Genomic DNA, 22,394 nt, shown 5'->3' with positions numbered 1-22,394 from the left:
CATAATTCCGCGTCGTCTTTTACTAAAAAATATTTTTTTACTTATTTACTTACCAGTAGTCTTCGTCTTCTAACGATAACTTCTTTTGAAATTGTTGACTGATGGGCATGCGCTGACCTGTTGCTGTCTGAGCGCGCAAAGTTTATTAATAAGTCTATTAATTTATGAGGCTCTTCAGTTCAAATTATCCAGTACCAAAATAATAATACTCTTTATTTTCCAAGTTCATAAATGATTTTCAAAACGGATTTGAAAAAAAAAAAAAACATACACACAAAATGACTTATTTTAAATATAAAATACATATATAAAAGTCTTGGGCATGTCAAAGATTTGTAACAACTTTAGCTTTGATGCATTGTTCGTTTTTGTGCAGCATCAGATTTTCCCTCCCTTATTTACTGTTCATGGCTGTTTTTGCCCCATTGACTTCCATTATAGCCCAAAAAAAATTATTGGAAAGCCATGACACCATATACTCGCATTCTTGGTTGTTGGTGGTTTTCCCAGTTGGGAAGAGGTAAAATGTGTAATTTTTACAGTTGATAACCAGGTGGCACCATTAACCCTTTAGATAGGCCTGTGCTGAAGAAAAAAAGAAGAAGCTTAGTGTCTGGCATTTGTATAGAGTATAATAACTGCATATAAAGGAGGGATTAAAAAAATGTAAATCTGATGCTGCACACAAACTAACAACGCATCAGAGCCAGTGTTGTTACTAATCTTTGACATGTCCAAGACTGTGATAAAAGGTCAAAAAATATCCAGTCCACAATCGCTTTTTATATTGAAAATAAGTTATTTTGTGTATGTTTTTTTTTTCCAAATCAGTTTTGAATCCGTTTTTGAAAATAATTTATGAACTTGGCAATTAAAGAGTGATAAGAGTGACAATGAAACAATGACAGCAGCTCAACAATAAACATGGAATCAAGTATGTAAACTTGCAACAGAACACATTTTAAATTATTTTACTTTTGATTATTTTATTTATTTCTAAAGATCTCTTTAGTAGCCTGTATTGGTCTACTTTAAAGGGATAGTTCACCCAAAAATGAAATTTCTGTCATCATTTACACTCCCTCATGATGTTCCAAACCTGTATGAGTTTCTTCGTTCTGTTGAACATAAAATAATATATTTTGAAGAACGTTTGTAACCAAATGTTTGCTTTGGGGGCAACATTGACTTCCATGGTAGGAATGTGTCTTCATATGTGTTCTACATAAAGAAATGCATACAGGTTTGGAACAACTTGAGGGTGAGGAAATTATGACAGATTTTTCATTTTTGGGTGCACTGTCTCTTTAAGCAGTCATTCTGAACCAGTAACCACTTTACCGACAATTCTGAAATTCAAAAATGTTTAATCCTCTTTATTAATTTACTATTATGACTATATTATTGTGTAATTATTTGTCCCATTTTAATCTAAATATTTTTTAAATATCAAACTGCTAAATGATAAATTGATAACATTAATAGGCTATAATCTATTAATTAACCGTTCTAATGTCTAGAAAAATAAGTCTGCCAAGCTCTGATAATGTATGGAATATTATATTATCCATTAAAAAAACAATAAGCCTACCTTTAGTTCACGGATGTGTCTGTCATCGCATGCTTTAAGTCAGACAGTCTGAGACACTGAAATGCTTCTCTGCAAAGGGTGCAGTTTGTATAGGTTCATCGTAAGTTACTGGACAGACCCACTCATGATACCTTTTTTTTCTATTCAGCCCTATATCTGGAAATCCTCTTGCATTTAAACTGTGGACGCGAGCGCGACATGTTTTTAAAAACCGCGCAAGTTTCCAGCACATGCTCTCGAGACTCCGTCGCTATGGCAGCAAAGCGCCGCTAAAACCCAATCTTGTGCATCGCGTCCGATACGGGACGCGTCATTTTGCTTATTCTAAATATTGATTGGGACTAGTACCTAGCGTCCCCCCCAAACCTACGCCATGGCCAGCGGGGTGGCCAGTGGGGTGGCCAGGGGTTGTCCAGGGGTGGCCGTGGCCACCCCTGGCCACCCCCTGGTGGCGCCACTGCAAATACAAAGATTATCTCAGTATTAACCCTCTGGGGTTCTTCATTTATGGGTCACACTCAGGACCTTCGGGTCTAAAAGGACCCGGAGGTCGGGAATCAAAAAAAAAAAAAAATTGAGTAAAATCAATGAAATATATTTTTGTTCAATAATATTTTTTCTTTTCTTTTTTGGTGTTTTGAGATAATTTTATGATTTATAAATAATATTTATGCAATAATTATGACCCATTTTTTCCCATTGAATATAATAGAATTTTATTTTATTTATTTTTTCCTTTTTTTATTAAAGCTGTATTTCATTTTAGAGTCAAGCCTAGGCCTCATGAAAGCATTTTTTTTATTTGATTGGTGCCATCTGGTGGACACAGTGAGCATTTTTATCACGCAATAGCACATTTTTACCACTAGAGTGCATTACAGAACCTGTGTGTGTGTGTGTGTGTGTGAGTTTTTGTTTGTCTGTTTTGCACTCTTGATGTTTTAGAGATTCACCCCTTCACTGTTGAGTCCTTTTTTTCTGCATCCTGGCTGATTTGTAGATTATATGCACAAAAAACTCTGTATTTTCATATTTTTGCCAATTTCCCATTCATTTCCTATGGGGGTCTTTTTTGACCCGAAGGCCCCGAGTGTGACTATTTTTTTTACGACCACTTAGACTTTTCCAATCCTGTCCCCAATTTTTTTTTCTGTCCATATACCAAGTACCAATACCCTCACCAAGTTTCGTACCATTCAGATGAAGCTACGATTTTTAACATTTCTTTCAAAAAAAAATTTGGGTCAGAAATGACCGAAGAACCCCAGAGGGTTAAAAATGACCTCAAATCAGAGACGTGAGACGGAGCTGTATAACAAACATATGTAAGTCGTAAGTCACAAACAAACATATGTCCACTGCCCGAAGCCATGTTTTTGTCAACTTTCAGTTTTTCTATTTAACAACCTTGACTCCTTGATACAAACTTTCTTATTTTTCAAACACTAAAAAGTATATTCAGCAAGGTCTTCAGAATGTACATACACAAACCAACATCATTGCTAGGTTCAGAATAAGCCTCAGGGGACAATATCAGGCCAATGGACTGGACACATTTAATTCACTAGAGGGTTGTAAACAAACATTGTTGGCACACTCTTCACTGAGGCTGGACAGATTGGACCGTTATCTGCATGTAGGCAGACCATGGAGAGAGACAAGAGTCTGTCCAGGTATCCTGGGACAGTGCTGACAGGATGGAGGAGAATTCAGCCCTGTTTCCATGCAAGGAGATGCTTCTTTTATTGACTTTGTGATGTAAACATGTCCATGGAAGCCAGGTTTATATGAAAATAATGACTAAGTAGAGTAGTCTAGCACAAAAACATTCACATACACTATTTGTTAAGAAATAAATCTAATAAATCAAGGTGATTCACATCAACCTTGAGATAAAAGCACCTTTGGTTTAAAGATAAAAGTTCTTTTGGTCTTGCAATAATATGAGTTTTTGACATGCGGCAGTGCGAGAGAAAGAATCATACCTTGTCTTTGTTCTGTTTTTCATCTTGATATATAAACCATCTCTCGCCGTTATTGCTGTACGCCACCTTGTAGGAGCCGACAAACTGAACGTGTCCAAAGTCTTTAGCCCCCTGGGTAATAACGCCTGTGATTTTTGTTGGCCGAAGCATGTCAACCTGAAAAACACACACAAACACACAGAATGAACTCCTCTATCAGTAATTTTTTTTAGCAATTACTTGACATCGCAAATAGCCTGCATCTTTCACTCTTATCTTCAGCAATAACTTCTAAAGATACAGTAAATTTGTTTGGATTGCATCATCAATTATTCAGAGCAAAGTGGGCAATAAGAAGCAGCCTTTTATTTCAGCTCAGCAGGACTGTGATTGCTAGCCTCAGCAATATGCAATAATTGCATTTGGTTAATATTTTATGAGCTTGTATTTATTGAGAATTTGTTTTTTGTTTTTTACAAAATCTTGTTATTTTGTAAACTGATAGAATGTAAATACCTAAAAAGTAGACATTTTACCTTGGGTTATAATCGGGTTATCTTGATATTTGGTTGCAGCTACAGTCTCGAAAAAGTGATTATTATTGAATTGTGGTCACAAATGGTTTGAACTACACCAAAAAATAACAAGGAGAAGGCAGCTCATTTGTACAGGGAGAATCAAATCTCTCAAATAGACCCACGGCATTTCAGGAGAAGAGCCTCAAATACTCCAAAATACATCAAAGACAAGAACTTAAAGGGATAGTTCACCCAAAAATGAAAAGTACCCCATGATTTTCTCACCCTCAGGCCATCCCAGGTGTATGACATTATTCTTTTAGACAAATACAATCTGAGTTATATAAAAAAACCTGGCTCTTCCGAGTATTATAATGGCAGTTAATGACAGCCCAAAATTTGAAGCAAAAAAAATTATAATTGTAGCCTGACAAGCCAGACCCACATCAAGACGCTGGCGCGACAATGATGTCGGATGTAGTGCTTTGAATTGCATTTGGCATTATACTTTATTCATAAGTACAGAGGGAGGGCCATCTGAGAATATATATTTTACTTCCTAAAGTTTTTAATATGGATATATTCCTTACACAAACCAATCAATTCAATTCAGAGGGCCTTTATTACCCCCTGGAGCCGTGTGGATTACTTTTATAAAGGATGGATGCACTTTTGTGGGCTTTACATTTTGAGCTGCCATTCACTGGGTTAACATTTTAAATTTCATTTCATTAAAATAAAATGTAAGTGATCCCTTAGTTTACTCAAGCCATCATAGGTATGAAATTCTTCTTTCAGAATAATACAAGCACAGTATTATTCTGTATTATTCTGAAAGAAGAATTTCATACCTATGATGGCTTGAGTAAACTATGGTATCATTTAAATTTTGGGATGAACTATCCCTTTAATTTCTCAAGCCATATAATTGCGGTCATATTAGTGAAATTTCAGCGAGGCCCACTGTCAATTGTCAATTTATGAAGCATATCACAAACTTAAACCAAGCAGCTTTCTGTTGGTCAGTGTGGTGAATCCATATGAACTCTGCACCAAGGTCACTGGGGAAACTACATAGTTACTTTTAGTATTCTATGACAGAAAAACAACAACAAAATCCTTCACTTGAGTTCTCTTTAATTACACTCAGTAAACACACATATATTATCTATGGCCATTATGCATTATTTTTTAAGTAGATTCATGAATTCTTTCCCCCACTGGTGTAAAACAGAGATCATTTCATGTAGCCTCATAAAAACATAACTTACGCTTGCATATTACAACATATGTGGCATTTTCAAGGTAATTGCAATGATAACAAGAAGGAGAGTGAGTGCCCTAGAATGAATGAAAGTGCTTGACACACCTGCGTGTCCTTGATTTCACACAGAAGCTTCAACCCAAAGCTAATCTCACTCAGACCAATGAATCAAGCCAGTCCGTCTGAATAAAGGAGGACCTTGACGCTGAGGCAGTAATTGGAGTTACGTGTAAACCTGAGGATACAATGATTTATCTTTAATGTCAGTGAATGAATTCTGGTGTTTTAGCTTGTGTACCATCTTAAATGATAATAAAAATGCAGGAATTTGTTAAGAATGAATTGCACTCTAATAGCGCTTGCTATTTGCACATGCCGCCTGTGTTGTTTTAATGCTCAATACACTAAAGAAGTTATGCAAATCAGGTAATCCCGTAAACGTGCCTAAATCACCTGATGCTGTTTTTTTAAAATGCCAAAAGTATGCTTGTTTACCCCATGCTAAACATATGGCTGGTTTATATGTGCCCTTTCTCTATCATTTAGTGAGTTAATGCTACAGTTTCTGTGATTGGTAATAGTCCCATGTCAATTGCACCAGACAAATTGTGAATAAGGCTCATATAAACCTATGAACATGGAAATATTAGCTTGTGCTGAACAGAATGATAATAACTAATACTGCAAATAGAGCCTGTTAAAACTGCAGCGAGCTATTGAATAAATATGTTTTTGTGTTAACATGTTGCATTCAAAAGTGGCGCAACAGTTTACTTTATTCACCCCAATGTGTCTGACATTCACACAGACAGGTAGGTTTGAAGTTTTTTAGACAAGGATGAATCAGGTTTATGCTTCTGGCAAAACGTAACAAAAAAATTGACATTCATTTACAGTTTTTCCTCAAGGCAGATCTAGATTCAGGAAAAAACGTTCACAGTGTTGATGTATTTTACTGCCCTTTTATTCTAATACGACAATTGCAAGTGTTGATATTCATCAACGAACAGTAATCTGGGATGTTATATTTTGTGTAGCCCAGCTAGTTTACATGAAAATACTCAACTACATTTTGAGGTACATGATAGATATCAAATTAAACAGACTTCATATGGTCACAAGCTGTCAATATTAGGGTCCCTGTTGCGAAACTAAATTAGTCTTATGTTGAAAATCTCTATAATTCCTTGAATTCTCTGACCCACTTTCATGCCAACTTGAGAGAGTCAGATGGAAAGGTACACGTGGGGGTGAAGGCATGTCTGCTCTACAAGAACATATAATATCCAATAAAGCAGACAGCAGTCCTTGTACTCTGCACATAACTCATGAGGTATACTCAGGCCAGAGTTATAAACAGAAATGTGATAACCTTTTATTGCATTTTTTTCCATCAGAATTTTCAAAAATCAGGTACAAAAACAATGAGCTGCGCTGTATTTGTTCAGATAATCTTATTATTCTTTACTTTTATTTCCTTCCCAAAAATTCACCCTCTACTCATCCACACACATTCTTCAGACACTATGTAGCACTCTAATAAGTGCTGTACTGCAGTCATATTTGGCATTATTTTATTTTTCCAAATTTATTTTAGTCTAAATTTTAGCGAACAAAGAAAGTAGTTGTTGAATATATATATATATATATATATATATATATATATATATATATATATATATATATATATATATATATATATATATATATATATATATATATATATATATATATATATGCATATATATATATATATGCATATATATATATAGTAAAAGCCCAGCCAGTTCTAGAAATCTCCCTGTTGTCTACTTCCCTCTGGAATCAAATAGATGTAAGGGTTCTGTCATTTCGGTCTAGTTTATTCATGGTTTTGTGACAGAGCCCTGACATTCCTGTATTTGTCTTGTCTTTGTGTGATCATACAGTCTCGAGTGTGCTCGAGCCATGTGCTCTCTTGTCTGCATGTCTTGTTTCATGTCAGAGTCTTTGCCCATGACTTCCTTGATGTGGTGGATGATCTGGACTTCCAAGACAATGCTGACTTTGTTTTTTTTTTGTTTGTTTTTTTTGTAGAAAGAGGTTTTTAACATCTGCCCCACAAAGCCACTCAGCATTTGGGAGATGCGAAGGCTAGGACATCTGCCAGTGCAGGGAATTTGTGTACCATTTAAATCAGCATGGGAAGAGTTCATTTGCAGCAAAAGTTCCGACCACACTGACCATTTCCTCCTTCCACGTGCAGTCAGTGGAAGCCCCAGTCCTCTGATGACCAATAAATAGAAGAGTAGAAGAACTGCTCTGCCTCATCTGCAACCAAACTTGAGGTGGCAGCGTACCCTGCATCTCTACCTATGTCATCTATGACCGCTCTCTGTGACAATTGGAGTGCAGTGCCTCTAGTCGCGGTCAAGGAAACTGCTGCAGCTTTTTTTCCCCCAGACCTGCTACTGTCTGCATTTCCACTGCGGCCTAAAGTATCGGGAAGATTAGACAAATTTAGTCCTGTGATGTAGGACTGCGTGCGACTGCTCCTCCCAGTCAGCGACGGACTTTTTAAAATGTCAGTTGAAATAAAATGCTGCGTGAGCTAAACAAATATGTTCAATGCTCAAGTCCCACCCTCGAAAGTTCCTGAACTTTGAATAAGGACTATGTCGCAAGCAGGGCCGTTTGGAAGGGGCAATATTTACCCGGAATTTAGACCCTGGTTCCTGCAGTCGAAACACACAGAGTACCTCCCCAAAGTTCCTAGTTCCTGGGGAAAGTACCTGTGGTGGAAATGCGGCTTATGTCACTGCCCTTGTGTGTGTGTCTGGGCCAGCTTCCAGCCCGAAGCTTTCCTTGGTGCTTGCTACCTGCCCAGGGACTATTCCTGAGCCACCCAATTCCCCTTTCAGTCCTGCCATTGCCCAGAGGTCGATCTTTGCCTTTTATGTCATGATTGTCCTGCGTGCCTGAGAATCACACTCCTCTCTGCCTGTCCTGCCGGCCACACTCAAGTCTCCTGTTCTGCTGGTCACACTCCAGCTTCCTTCTCTGTTGGGCTCACTCAAGACTCTTGCCCAGCCAGGCCCAGGCAACCATACAAACTAGCCTGACTCACTCTGGCCTCCTGCTAGGGATCCTGAGCCACCCTGGCTCTCTGCCAGGACTCCAGATCTGCTGGAGCCTACCTGGACTGTCCCTCTGGCAATGCCTTGGTTGTCTGCTGGGGTTCCTGATTGGCTGGAGTCACAATGGTGTGTCCCTCCGGCTCCTCCCTGGCCTTCTGCTAGGACTCCAGACCTGCCTGAGCCTTCTTGGCTCAACCTTCCTGTCCCTCCCTGGTCCCTTCTAGAGACTGTCAAGATTGATGGGGTTCAAGTCGGAGCCAGCAAGACAACCGGGTTGTCTTGCTGGCTCTGACTTGAACCCCATCAATCTTGTTTTCTTATTATTGGTTAATTTGCTCCAACTGTCTTCCCTAGTTAGCCTCTTTTGTTTGCCCCTATTTATTCTCCTTGTGTTTGCAGTCCTGTGCTGGATCATTGTAATCTGCTACCTGTTTGTGCTTCGTGTTTCCCTGTGCCTCAAGTCCAAGTCAAGTCTTGTTTCCCCCCTTGGGGTTGTTTCTGTTTGTTTTATTTTATTATTAAATATCAATCAATCAATCAATCAATCAATCAATCAATCAATCAATCAATCAATCAATCAATCAATCAATCAATCAATCAATCAATCAATCAACCAACCAATCAATCAAATTTATTTATATAGCACTTTTACAATGACGTTTGTTTCAAAGCAGCTTCACAGTGTTAAACAGGACAATATTGCAACAAAATTTGATTTGGCTGTACAGTTGTTCTATTACTTGTTTTGGTCACTGGCTTGATTCACTAATGCATCAAGACGGCCAGTGGTGGGACTGACAGTATTAAATGATTTAAAAAAAAGAAAGCCTGTGTGAACTAGAATGATTACCTACACATCAGAACTCACTGCTCCCAGATCAGACATTAATGAGCACTGTTACTCACTGTTTGTGGTGGTGCTTTTGAATCCATATGATAAAGCCTGTGCTGCTGATATCGTGACTGATAAACTGAATCCATTCTCTACCAATTCTCTGGGCGTGCAAAGCAGAGGAAGGGGCGGTAACCTTTCACGGTATGACATCATAACAGGAGAATTCAAGATCATCTCGTCTGGGCTCTCATTTTCTCAAAGGCAGAGAAAGACAGCCAGAACTTGTTTTATACTGATCAAAATTTCTAGCGACTTGGGGACAACATTCAGGCTAGGTGAACTCATATTAATGTTGAAAAACCTCATTAAATAAAAAATTCATACCATGGGACCAAAATGTCGTTATATATAAAATCCTTCACAGTTAGTTAACAAATCTGTTTTTAAGAAGGCACATCAAGCATTAGCAAATCCAGAACGAGATGTACAACTGCCATTGAAATTAATGGGTACAGCTTTCTGCAGATATTAGACATCTTTGATTTTGGTACTAGTTGCATTCAGAAATGTAACAATTTCATCACTGTCTCTATCATGTATTTTGGATAAAAGCATGTATCAAAATAGATCTAATCTGTTAGCTTGATACGAGAACAAGGACGTTAGTGAGAGACCCTCAGAACAGACAAGACTAAGAGCAAATTAGTCCCTTGAGGGGAATATTTTATTGCTCCACTCAGTTCCTTCAACCCTGAATCATTCTTCATCTGTACAGATTCACACTTAAATTGCTTCTTTTCATCCCATTACATTAATTAGTTCCACTGCTTAACAAACTGCATACAAATCAGACCTGGAAAATGGAATACCTCCGGTTGAGAGAAAATGAGAGAGAGAGGTAGAGGGAAAAAAAGACATTTTTACAAGTAAAAGCATCTCCAATTCATAGCAAGCGTCCAGATTCGAACAGACTTGACAGCTTCTCAATTCAGAGTGCACTTGCTCTGCATGCATAATTCACACAACCAAACCTCATCTAAGAGACACACACACACTTTTTTGCACACAAACAAGCATTTGCTTCGGTTACCATCCGCATGCACGTTGAATGTGACCACTCTTGTATTAAAGAGGCTCTAACGCAGATATTTAAAAACATCCACCACTGCATTCATCCATTCTAGCACAGCTATAGATCATTTAAAAAAAATTTACTCCCTGGAGGATATCAATTTCTTTAGCCATCCATGCTTCAAATCCAGTTAAGGACTAAGGACATTCTTAAGGTGACAAATGCAGCTCCTATAAGTAGACGTGTCGGGAATCATTCTTGTTCATCTGTGAAAGGACAGGATAGAAGCTTAGATATTTATCAGGTCACGCACAAGCCATTTTTTGTTGTGTTGTCAGAGAGCGTAGAAGAGACTGATTGAAGAAATATTTATTTTTCATATATCCAAATTCAATTGAATTCAGAATGTTTTCTATTCATCAGTTTCCTTACACTACAACAACTTCCCAATCTTTGAATAGTTTAAGCTGAAAACCTACATAATTTCAATATAAATTAATATTCCATTACTTTATTATGAATATTTATGAGCTAACAGTTAGAGACTCAAGCCTCAAGCTATATGATAATTTTCTGCAATTTGCAACAGGTGGAAATTACATAGGGGTTAGTAAATAAGACCCTCAGCCTATTATAGACACAAGTGAAGTGCACAGTGATAATGCATTTAAAGCAGATAGATGCAATGATTGAAGAATGTTAAGTGAATTGCAGAGTTGATGCATCTCCTCTCTTCCTGAAGTAACACCATTTATCGACTAATCGAGTTTACGCTGACACTCAGGGAAATCAACTCAAATTGGGTAAAGTGAAAGTTTCATCGGTCTTCATCTAACAGAAGGTCTGTGATGTGGATTAGAAGCCCTCTCAAATTAGATTAGTTCATTTTGAGATCATTCGCAAACACAGAGTTAACATTTACATGTTTTTCAGCTTTGGATGAAAGAGGGAAAACTCCCCAAAGTACACAAACAACCACCCACATACTTGATGTTCGAAAACACTCAAATGTTTAAAACTGCAGCTTCCCAAAAGATTGTGTTCAATGCCACATTTCAAAAGGTTTAATTCAAACCAATATCCAATATAAACGTGAAAGTGACACTTATACACTGATCAGCATCGCTCCAATGCTTCCAATGGAGTGAAAAAGTCACATTTAAATAAAAACAATTGAACATAGAAAATTGGGGGTGACGACAAAAGGCACTTGAGGTCTTGGAATTAAGAAAAACTGATCTCATTTGCTAACCAGGCATACGAATGAATATGTGAAATCTGTGTATGAACATTTTCACATGTGCAATTAATAGAAAATGAGACAGTGTTCTTTTTTATCTTTTCACCCAGGACCCTGCAATAGCTGTTTCCCTGGTGAACACATCAGCACCATCTGCCCACAAAAAGACCTTGACGCAACTGAAAGTACTCATGCCCTTCAACTTTTCACACATGCACTCCTCACACATAAAAAACAAAGAAAGAAAAGAAAGCACTTTCTCTTGGCACATCAACATAGACATCTGTTGCGTTCTCATTCTATCGGCAAAGAATGTTTTGCTCACAGGAAATCAGTAATGTGTTAAAGGTAAAATTAATAATTTTCACTGTTTAAATACCTTTTCCGATCTCATTTTAATGTGCAAAGAACACCACACTGAATCCATCTGTAGTCTGACTTCTGACAAGTACAATGGAAGTTGTACACACTGTCTCTGTGTCGTTTGAACAATCTAAAATACAAACTTGCATGGCAACAACATGTTTATCTGAGAGTGTTTGGGAAACAATTAAGATTATTATTATTATTTTTAAATTATTATTATTCATTCTGAGATGCTAGTTGCACAAAAATTCTACACTTCACCATTAAACTTGTATCTTGTCCTGTTACTTTGTGGGACAATTGACAATTATGCAGTTTGGTGATCATCATTCACAAATAACAAACAAACAAACAAACAAACAAACAAACAAACAAACAAACAAACAAATAAATAAATAAATAAATAAATAAATAAATAAATAAATAAATAAATAAATAAAATTAACCATGAAAGAGTTCTATATACATTTACGTCAATTATATAACTAAAACTAAAGGTTATTTGTATAAGTGTTTTGATTTATTTATTTTTGTTAAATAAATGTTATTTTCCCAAAGCTCAAAGCGGATTCAACTCACTGTGTGAGATGTTTAATTTCATTTATGTTCTGGAATGAAATAGATGTTTTATTTTATTTATTTTTTTGCCTGTCCAATAGTTGTAATGGAATCCTGGAGACTTTGTTTCCAACTCACAGTTAGTTGAGTGAGACAACATGGCTTCAGGTAGCGTTTCTATTGATTCTCTTACAAGGCTGGGTAATAAGTCAAACAACATTAAAAAGCTATTTCATTCAGCACGAAGCAATGCATGTCAACAAAGCATACTTTTGTCACGGTTGGGGTTAAAAAGTGGCTAGACTATAAGAATGCTTACTAACATATTTCAGACATTTTGGCATGCCAGAATATATTTGTGGACCGTTTTGATCCCATGAATGGTAAATCCCGGGGCATACTGCAGATCCTTCTATCCATAAGCACTGATGGGCGCTTGTTGAGCTTCATTTTTCATGTGTGACATTTAATCAAAACAGCAGTAGCCCCAGCCTTTATTTAGCTAGTCATCATTACCGCTCTAGGAGACAATTACAATTCCTCTCAACTTCTGTCATGTCGATTCCCTTCATTTTTCCGAGGGAGCAGTTTTCTCAGATATGTTGTCTTGGGTGGTGACATATTCCATTTTTGAAATGTGTACATAATAAACAACTGCGACAGAGCAGAAATTTAATCAACGTGTAAGTAGCAGCTTTGAGCTGTGGACATGACAAGATGCACCCGGTGCTGTTGACTAAGGGAACTCGTTTTCACCGCCAGAAGCATCCACCAGGTTACATACCAAAACAGCCCTCCAAACACAGAGCAATTATACCAGACCTTCTGATTAACACAAACACATGTTTCTGTTTGCAGAGAGCCTGACATTAATCAAGGCATTGCCGCTGAGTACGAATCAATCTTGCATTACTCCTAATTACTGTCCCACACCCAGGCTCCTCCATTTCAGCAATTTGTTCAAGCGTAGACAAATCACTAGTCTCTTTAGATTGGCTTCAAATCTGTGCGGTGTCAGTACAACAGTTTGCCATTTATGGGCACAGGTTGGCTTTGGTGTACTTATACTGCAGCGCTACAATACTACAGTTGTAGACCTTATGCCACGATGCCTTTACTTTGAGGTGTCTGTACTGAGTTTAACGTATGTTTTTTGTTTATTTATTGTTTTCATATGGCAAGTGTAATATCATATATACACACGATTAGTTGGAAAGACGGAAGCTTTGTTCCCAAATGCCCAAAGTAATTAGTTCCCAAATGCCCAAAGTAAATATACATGTATATTTACTTTGGGTGTTTGGAAACAAGGCTTGCATTTTTCCAAATGTAATAGTGTGTATATATGACTGCAGTGCCAAATTAACAGCCTTTTGCAGACACAGCCAGTCTAATCACAACAAAAGTATCCACAGTTTAACATACAACTGCAATGCGTGTAAACAATATGAGTTATGCACTAAATTGGCAGCAATTGGCATATACAGATGTAACCACAGTTAAACCAAAATATATTCAGACACCTTCAACATTTCTCACATTCCCAGTTTATTTGCTATTGTTTAAGAAAAACATTGTTATATAAAGTAAGACAATGGCAATACAGTATGACAAGAACAAATTCATCTTGATAATGTCATAACTTTGATAGAAATGTATGTAATGGATTACAATCAACCAATCAGCGTCAAATGTTAAATTTAAGTATAATTAGATAATGCCAATATAGGTCAACCAATTACCAAACTATGCTTAATTTTGTTCGGTCTGTGGTGTAAAAGGTCACATTAGCAATTAAGGTGAGACTTTACAGGTGAATAGGGATTTGTTTTTATATTAGAAAATATAAAATATGCATTGTGAAACAATTATGTTTTTTTTTTTTTTTTTTTTGAGTAAAAGGACCCATAACTCATAAAGGATATGAATGATATATCAAAAAATCCCCCAGTAAAAGCCTTCATAAAATAGTTAAGTATAATACCGACAACATTTGGTGGTTGTAGGTGCTACTGAAGTGGATATATCTGACCCTGAGTACAAAAACTCACTTTGAGAAATCTGCTTTTAAAATTTTATATTGTATAATCTCATACATTTCTATTGAAACCCCCAAACTACAAACAAAATATAAATTCAGTTAATTGATATCAGTGGTGTATATGCATTGTGAAATGCATATATGCTTATATACACATGGAAAATGACAAATGCATATATTATTAATAGCAATAAGCAAACAAACCTGTCCCTGTTGTTGTATGTACATTTATAACTTATTCAATCTAATTCACTGACAAGGTTTCATAGTCTAATCTGTTGTTGTTTAATTTCTTTTTACAAGCTCTTGCAAGTGACAGCTGTTGCTGTCTTTTCTGTGAAAATTTATGAGCTGATTTTGGGCAATTTCTCTATAATAAACAACGAAGAGGCAGCACGTATCACGTGACGCGTGAGAACCAATCGTGCAGTCGGAAATTCCCATCGACCAATCAGATGTGGTTGTTGGAGGTAGATTCCCAAACAAACTTTGGTGGTTGGTTATTTCTACAAAGAAAAATGCCCATATTTTGCTGTTTAGACAGCGCTGTGTGTGAGACTGTGTCTGTGAATGGAATGCTAACTTTTGGTGATTTCTGGTAGAAATCTAAAGGTGCAATTAAAATTCATTATTCATTACTCCTCCCCTTTTTTGAAACAGCCAATAGTGTTTCGTTAATACCAGAGTTTGACTAGAGCCGTTCTCTTTGGTAAAACCTCAGTTTCTTCCTAATTTCTCCTTATCATTATAATCTCCAGCATATTGCTTTGAAATTTTGAATTGAAATGGGTCCGATACGTTTTGTTGTCTTTGGCGACTCGCGCATGATCTCCTCTGCATTCTCGTCTAACTTTATACCATAGCCGCCGGTGTGTGTCTGTGCGTGTGTGTGCTGTGGCGGTGCGTGTGTGAAACTAACGTGAAACCAGATTTAATTCGCCATAATTGAAAGCATTATGTCTGAATCATTTCGTATCACATGTATAGTGCGTTATGTGCCATTCACCATGTAGAATATAATAAATGTGTGAACAAGGGACCAATTTCAGCCACAGCTTCAGCGTCTCTTTATAGTGTAGGGACGGGATGCTTCAGATTCTAGAGAGAGTTTGATTGGACAGAGGATGTGATGAGAAAGTAAAGTTTGAAACAGCCAAGTTAATTGTAACGGAAGTGAGAGACTTTACGTTTTGAATGCTTTTATCTCAGTGCAAACACAATGCAAATTGTGTTATTGTTTTGGAACACACCAGCTTATTCCTAACCTCGAGGCTAACATAATCATACTATAAGCTAAAAAACTTCAATTTTGATTTCAGGGGGCCTTTAATGCATAATGTTGACATAGCCAACAATCTTAAAATTGGCATGAAAAAACATGTTTTCACCTGCCGTGTCTTGCCTTAAAGCCAACAAAAAAAACAAAAAAAAAACAAAAAAAAAAACACCAACACTTAAGCAAAACTTGATCAGATCAAAGAGTCTGAATCATTTTGGTTCCACGTTTTTATCATTTTTACTGGAAGTCCACTGTATGACGAATTTTGGGATATAGTATGTCACAGTTTCCTTACATAAATAAACTACAGTGTCCTGCACCCACTAGTAAATATGTATCTGCTGTCTGAATAAAGTTTGGTTTGACTGTATGCTTCTCACAGCGTTTGGCTGCTGCCTGATGTTTTTTTGCTTTACATTCGCATGCAGTTGAGCATTTCTCCACTTTTGGATGCTCTTGGTTGCTCTCCATGCTTTTTCTTACCTGCTGTCAATATCACAATTCACCACGAGAGGGTGAAGCCCGATCGGCTTCTAAGGAACTAATTGAAAACGCCCGCATTGCTCCACTAAATTCTCTGCGATGAAATGTCAATATGCTTCGGTTGTATCATCCAAGAAAATGTTTATATTAACACACAACATAAATCTCAATGCATGAGTGTTAATGAGAATTATCAAAGGCTATACTATACTGGCTATTATATGATTATTTTAGATTTCCCTGATTCATGTTTTGCACCCCTACTCAGAATGACAGTTTACAATGAATGCAATTGCAATTGGCTAAATTAAGATCAGTAAATTTAGACCCTTACAAGCAGCTTATCATGATAATTGGTCTTATCCTAAACAACATAAAAAGTATTGTTCTAATGACATCTAGAGTGATTTATGCAACACGCTGACTTATTTAAAAAGCCAGTCTACTGCAGGATCACTTCTGATTTGTAATAAGAGCCGTGTTCAGCTACATGTTAATCAGAGAACATGGCATCTTTAGAAGTTTTCGTATAGTTTCTAGTTACATATGATAAGAGAATGCTATAGAGATGATCTTAATTAAATGTAGAGCATCAGGCAAACTGGCATGATAATTAACTGAGAAAACACATGACTTTCAGATGAAAAAGAGTGTGAAAAAGAGAAAAAGAGAGCTTGCATATAGCTTTATTTATGAGGTGATTGGACTGTTGAGAATGTGTGTGAGAGTGAGAAAAAGGTCTTAAGTAGGTGATTTTTTTTACACCGGCAGCTGAGAAGGTTGGTTGAAGGCTATATGTAACGTGAAGAAACCGGATTAGCAAAATTACCACAGAAAATACTTTAATATTTACAGTTTAACAAATTGATCATCAGAGTTCTCTCTCATGTAATCATTATTTAGATGATGATACATGAACCAAACACTGCATTAATCAAAATCTACAAGCTGTTATATGCAAATGTTATTCATATATATATATATATATATATATATATATATATATATATATATATATATATATATATATATATATATATATATATATATATATATATATATATATATATATATATATTAGAAAACATCCACATGCTGTAATTTAATCATTTTGAGCCATTCTCTGCAAATGTATGTCACACCAGAACGAATAAGGCCCTCTGCCAGATGTGGCATGCTTAGTCTAGCTCAATAAAATATCATATTTAAATGTTGTGAGGCTGCAACCTAAAAGGAACATTTAAAATACATATGTGCAACCATATTTGGACTTTATATCAATGTTCCACTTTAGATATTCTACCAACTATAAGTAACTCTGCAACTACAGGACAACTTATTCCACTTACCCAAACCCAAACATGACAGCTCACAGCCTACTAATACTCTAACGAGAGAGTTAGTTGACATGTAGTTGCAAACATGACCATTTTTGGTCAAATGTGCTCCCGGAATTGAATCTGTGCAACATTTTAATTCATATGGGAGCATGTATGCAAGTGCAAATAATAGTAGTGGTGCAACCTTTTTTCTAGATGCACAGGTCGACCAAAAACGTAAGCTGCCCGTTCGTGCTTCAAAACACACAAAGTGGCCGGTTTCATTTTGGCTGATCTAAATTCCAGACTTGTACACAAACTGTACTGCAATAATTTCCTGAAACATCATTTGTGTGAAAATATGACAAAATCTGTAAACACAAGTCAGAGATGGGACATGCTAAGGGTGAACACAAAGAAGAGAGTGTTTGAAGGATCTATTTGAAACAGAGAAAATACCAGACACAGCAAGATCACTGTTCACGATGCTTGAAATATAAGAAGAAAAATATAAATATTAAATTGGGGTGGGGGTTTAGTTGAATGTATATCTGAAGGAAACTGACTGTCTTCAGAATAGTTTTGAAGGCATTTTCTTTTCATCTCACCTCCTTGTGTGTATAAGTGGAGCTGATTTGCTTACAACGACACTCAAAGAAATGCTTCTTTACCATAAGTGCCACCTGCTGTCAGAGAGTGACTTTGTATATTCATTCACTCCGTCCAACCCGATCTCACAGCAATTCGTACATATTTTACCAGGTGGCTAATTCGTATGATTTTGTACGAATGACCTACTTATAACCCCACCCCTAAAACATCCCCCTCACTGCAGTATAGACAAAATTGTACTAATTCATACGAGCGAGGACGTTCAAATTAATACGAATTAGCCACCTCGTACAAATACTTATGAATTCTTCATGAGATAGCGTTGGTCTGACTATTTTTGTTTTGCGCATGTGTATCTTATGTAACATATTTTTAAAGAAGCAAAGTCAGAAATCTGTATTTGCTCTTAGTTTTGACATTCTCTTCTTTTTCTTTCAGCTGTTCCCTTCAGGGGTCGCCACAGTGAATCATCTGCCTCCATCTAGCCCTATCCCCTGCATCCTATTTTCTCAGACCGACTACCTTCATGTCCTCCTTCACTACATCCATAAACCTCCTCTTTGGTCTTCCTCTTGACCTCCTGTTTGGCAGCTCTAACCTCAGCATCCTTTTACCAATATATTCACTCTCCCTCCTCTGAACATGTCCAAACCATCTCAACCTGGTCTCTCTAATTTTGTCTCCAAAACATCTCACATGTGCTGTCCCTCTGATGTACTCATTCCTGATCCTATCCATCCTTATCACTCCCAAAGAGAACCTCAACATCTTCAGCTCTGCTACCTCTAGCTCTTCCTCCGGTCTTTTCCTCAGTGCAACTGTCTCCAAACCATACAACATCGTTGGTCTCACTACTGTCCTGTACACCTTTCCTTTCATTTTTGCTGGTGCACTTTTATCACACAACAGACCTGACACTTTTCTCCACCCATTCCAACCTGCCTGCACATGATTCTTCACCTCTTTTCTACACTCCCCATTGCTATGGACTGTTGACCCTACGTACTTAAAATCCTGCACCTTCTTTATCTCTTCTCCTTGTAACCTCACTGCTGCGACTAACCTTCATTTCTCTTCTCACCTCACTAGACTTTCCTCCACCTGCTCCCTGCTCTCACTACAGAGCACAATGTCATCCCCAAACATCATAGTCCATGGAGATTCCTGTCTGACTTCATCTGTCAGCCTGTCCATTACCACCGCAAACAAGAGGGGGCTCAGATCTGATCCTTGATGCAGTCCCACCTTTACTGTGAAGTCCTCTGTCTGACCTACGGCACACCTTACCACTGTCCTAATGCTCTCATACATTTCCTGTACCACTCTAACATACTTCTCCGCCAATCCAGACCTCCTCATACAATACCACAGCTCCTCTCTTGGCACTCGGTCATATGCTTTCTCTAAATCTACAAAGACACAATGCAGCTCTTTCTGACCCTCTCTGTACTTCTCCAGCAACATTCTCAAAGCAAATAATGCATTTGTAGTGCTTTTTCTTGGCATGAAACCATACTGCTGCTCACAAATGTCTTTAAGACCTTGTTGAACAACCTAGTTAAAAACTCTACTGCCGTCTCTCTGACACTTCCATACCTCCACTGGTATGTCATCAGGACCAACAGCCTTTCCTCTCGTAATCCTCTTCAAAGCTCTCCTAACTTTACCCCTGCTAATCATTCAGAATTTCTGCTCAACAGAATTTGCCTCTACAACTCTTCTCTCCCAGTCATTTAAATAAATTTAAACATAAACTGTGTAGACAAAGTGATGATGAATGGTGAGATGTCTAACACTTTTCATTTGCAAGAAAATCAATGAATTAACAGGTTGGTTTCCAAGGCTGTGAATGAATGAATGAATGAATGAATGAATGAATGAATGAATGAATGAATGAATGAATTAATTAATTAATTAATGAAATAATGAATGAATTAATTAATTAATTAATTAGAAATCATTTTAAAAAATGTGTTTCTTGTGAGCTTTCTTCCGTTTTTTGTTGTTGTTGTAACTGTTGCAGCTCCAGGAGGGTCAGCAAAACATTTAGCATATGCTTGCATTGCTGCAATGATTCTGTAATAAGGAAGTTCTAAAAACAGCCAAGTGCACTCTGGCAGACTCTCCGTGTTATGCGGTTAGCCTGTTAATGTGCATAATTAACTAATATGCCTCTGCCAGCTGGAACTGAGCATATTCACTGTTTGCTTCTGAAGATTTCACCATCTCATCTTCAAGGATCCTTCAAAAGAGAGAGAGCTATAATCTCATTCCCATATCTGCCAGTGTGAAGCTTGTCTCTGGATTCCAGAGCACAGTGTTTGAGGACCTGGCTGATGGTTCTAAAAGCCTAATATTACAGCAGTGGAATTTAAATTGAGTACAAATGAAAATAATGAGCAGTCAAACACTTCTTGGACAAAAGAGATGCAAGTGACTATCATAGTGGTACTTATTTTGCCAACTGTTCTATGAATACTGTGAATTCAGACTACTCAGCTCACGGTTTTCACCTAGTAGTAGGGAGGTATGTGTATTTGGAGACGGTTGGTGGCTGAGACAAATCAAATAATATTTAGAAAAAAAATATTGACACATATGTATAATATTTGTTTGAGTCCAAATTTGTTTATGCATATTGTTTGTGATGAATTCATGGAATAAAAATTACGACATGTCAGGTCAAAACATTCCCTTTATGCATTCTAGGGTTAAAACTAAAACCCTGCCCTATCCAAACCTCATGGGCAGTGAATATCAAACACTGTATAAAACTTGCTCACTTCTATCTAATACTAAAACGCTGCCTGCGGCAGAATCAAGGGAGATCAGCCAATGCACAGAACAATCCAACAGGTTGGTCAGTTGCCAGGAAGGCAATGGGAAAGCTAAAAGGTTTGTAATTCTCGAACAAGGTGGAGGTACTTTACATTCCTTGATTAAGAGATTAAGGGGGGAATTAACTAAGAATGAATTATGCTCGATGATTACTCCGTTTATTTGCACATGCAGACTGTGCTGTTTTAGCACCCAATTCCCTAAAGGAATTAGGCAAACAAGGTAAAGTAGCTAACAAAATGTGTGCTGTGCACAATTTGCATGGTGCAATCTCCCTTCTAACAGACCAGTTCTAGTGCTCAGTTGTGTAGGATGCAGCAGACTACCAGGATCAGTTATACTTTACTGTGACTGTAAAGCATTACTCCACTGCTGCGATCCAGGCACTTGAATCAGATATTTAAAGTGCCAAAAGTGCGGTTGATTACAAATGTCAGAAATAAAGAGTTAACCACAAACATTGCAGTTTAAATGAGAATAAAATGCACTCTCTTTGCAATTACATTTACACTAATTTGTTTTAATTTGTTTTGTTTACTCATGAGACGGTACCATTTTTTCTTTATAAGATATTATGTATGAATTAAAAACGCACTAAGAATACCCATATGATGCAGGCTTTATCTTGTGTTATAATGTTGTGGTGTTATAATACCTTCTAAAATTATAACCACAGACATGTAAATATTATAACGTATTATAGGTTGGATTATATATATTATAGTTTTTTTTTTTTTTTTTTTTTTTTGTAAGGCATTATGCATATATTAAAATGCATTAGGGGTCATATAATGCCAACTTTTAATCAAGTAATAAACAAAAAGAAAGTAACGCGGACAGCCCCTCACGGATGACTGCCCGCACACACACACACAACAAAATGTAAACCAAAACACAACATAAAGTCCAGGCCTGGTCCTCTCTCGTCCTTTACTGGTGTCGCTCTCCTTATATGCCTCCGAGCTCCCTCGAGACTGGTGTGCCTCGCAGGTGATGCTCTTTCGCAATCACGTCCCCGGTCTCCCTCGCTCCTCCTATGTCTCTTCCTCGTCCACCTCACCACAATATGATTCTTTACTGTCTAAATGAAAACTTTGTAATATACTTTAACTAAAAATTCTCATTAGTATTGTCAGAAAACACTAATTTTACCTGGTCAAAAACAGCTCTGATGTCAGCAATTGATGTGGGCCAGTTCTGCTTCATGCGTTTTGTTCATGGCTGACATGCGGCGTTGCTATGGCTTGATTGCGGCCTAAATCTGGCAAACGGGAGCGGACCGCCCAAGTGCCATCATT

At 37.3% G+C, this 22,394-nt stretch overlaps 1 protein-coding gene across 1 annotated transcript in view; it reads right to left on the bottom strand.

Moving 5' to 3' along the window:
- The window catches only part of edil3a (EGF-like repeats and discoidin I-like domains 3a), a 296,332-nt gene that overhangs the window by 33,925 nt on the left and 240,013 nt on the right, over window positions 1-22,394 (bottom strand). The window contains 1 exon segment of the mRNA XM_067438243.1: window positions 3,577-3,732. Coding sequence (XP_067294344.1) covers window positions 3,577-3,732 — 156 coding nt within the window.

This window comes from Pseudorasbora parva, chromosome 3, assembly GCF_024679245.1.
Source record: "Pseudorasbora parva isolate DD20220531a chromosome 3, ASM2467924v1, whole genome shotgun sequence".
Taxonomy (NCBI): domain Eukaryota; kingdom Metazoa; phylum Chordata; class Actinopteri; order Cypriniformes; family Gobionidae; genus Pseudorasbora; species Pseudorasbora parva.
This window is presented reverse-complemented; position numbering and strand designations above follow the sequence as displayed.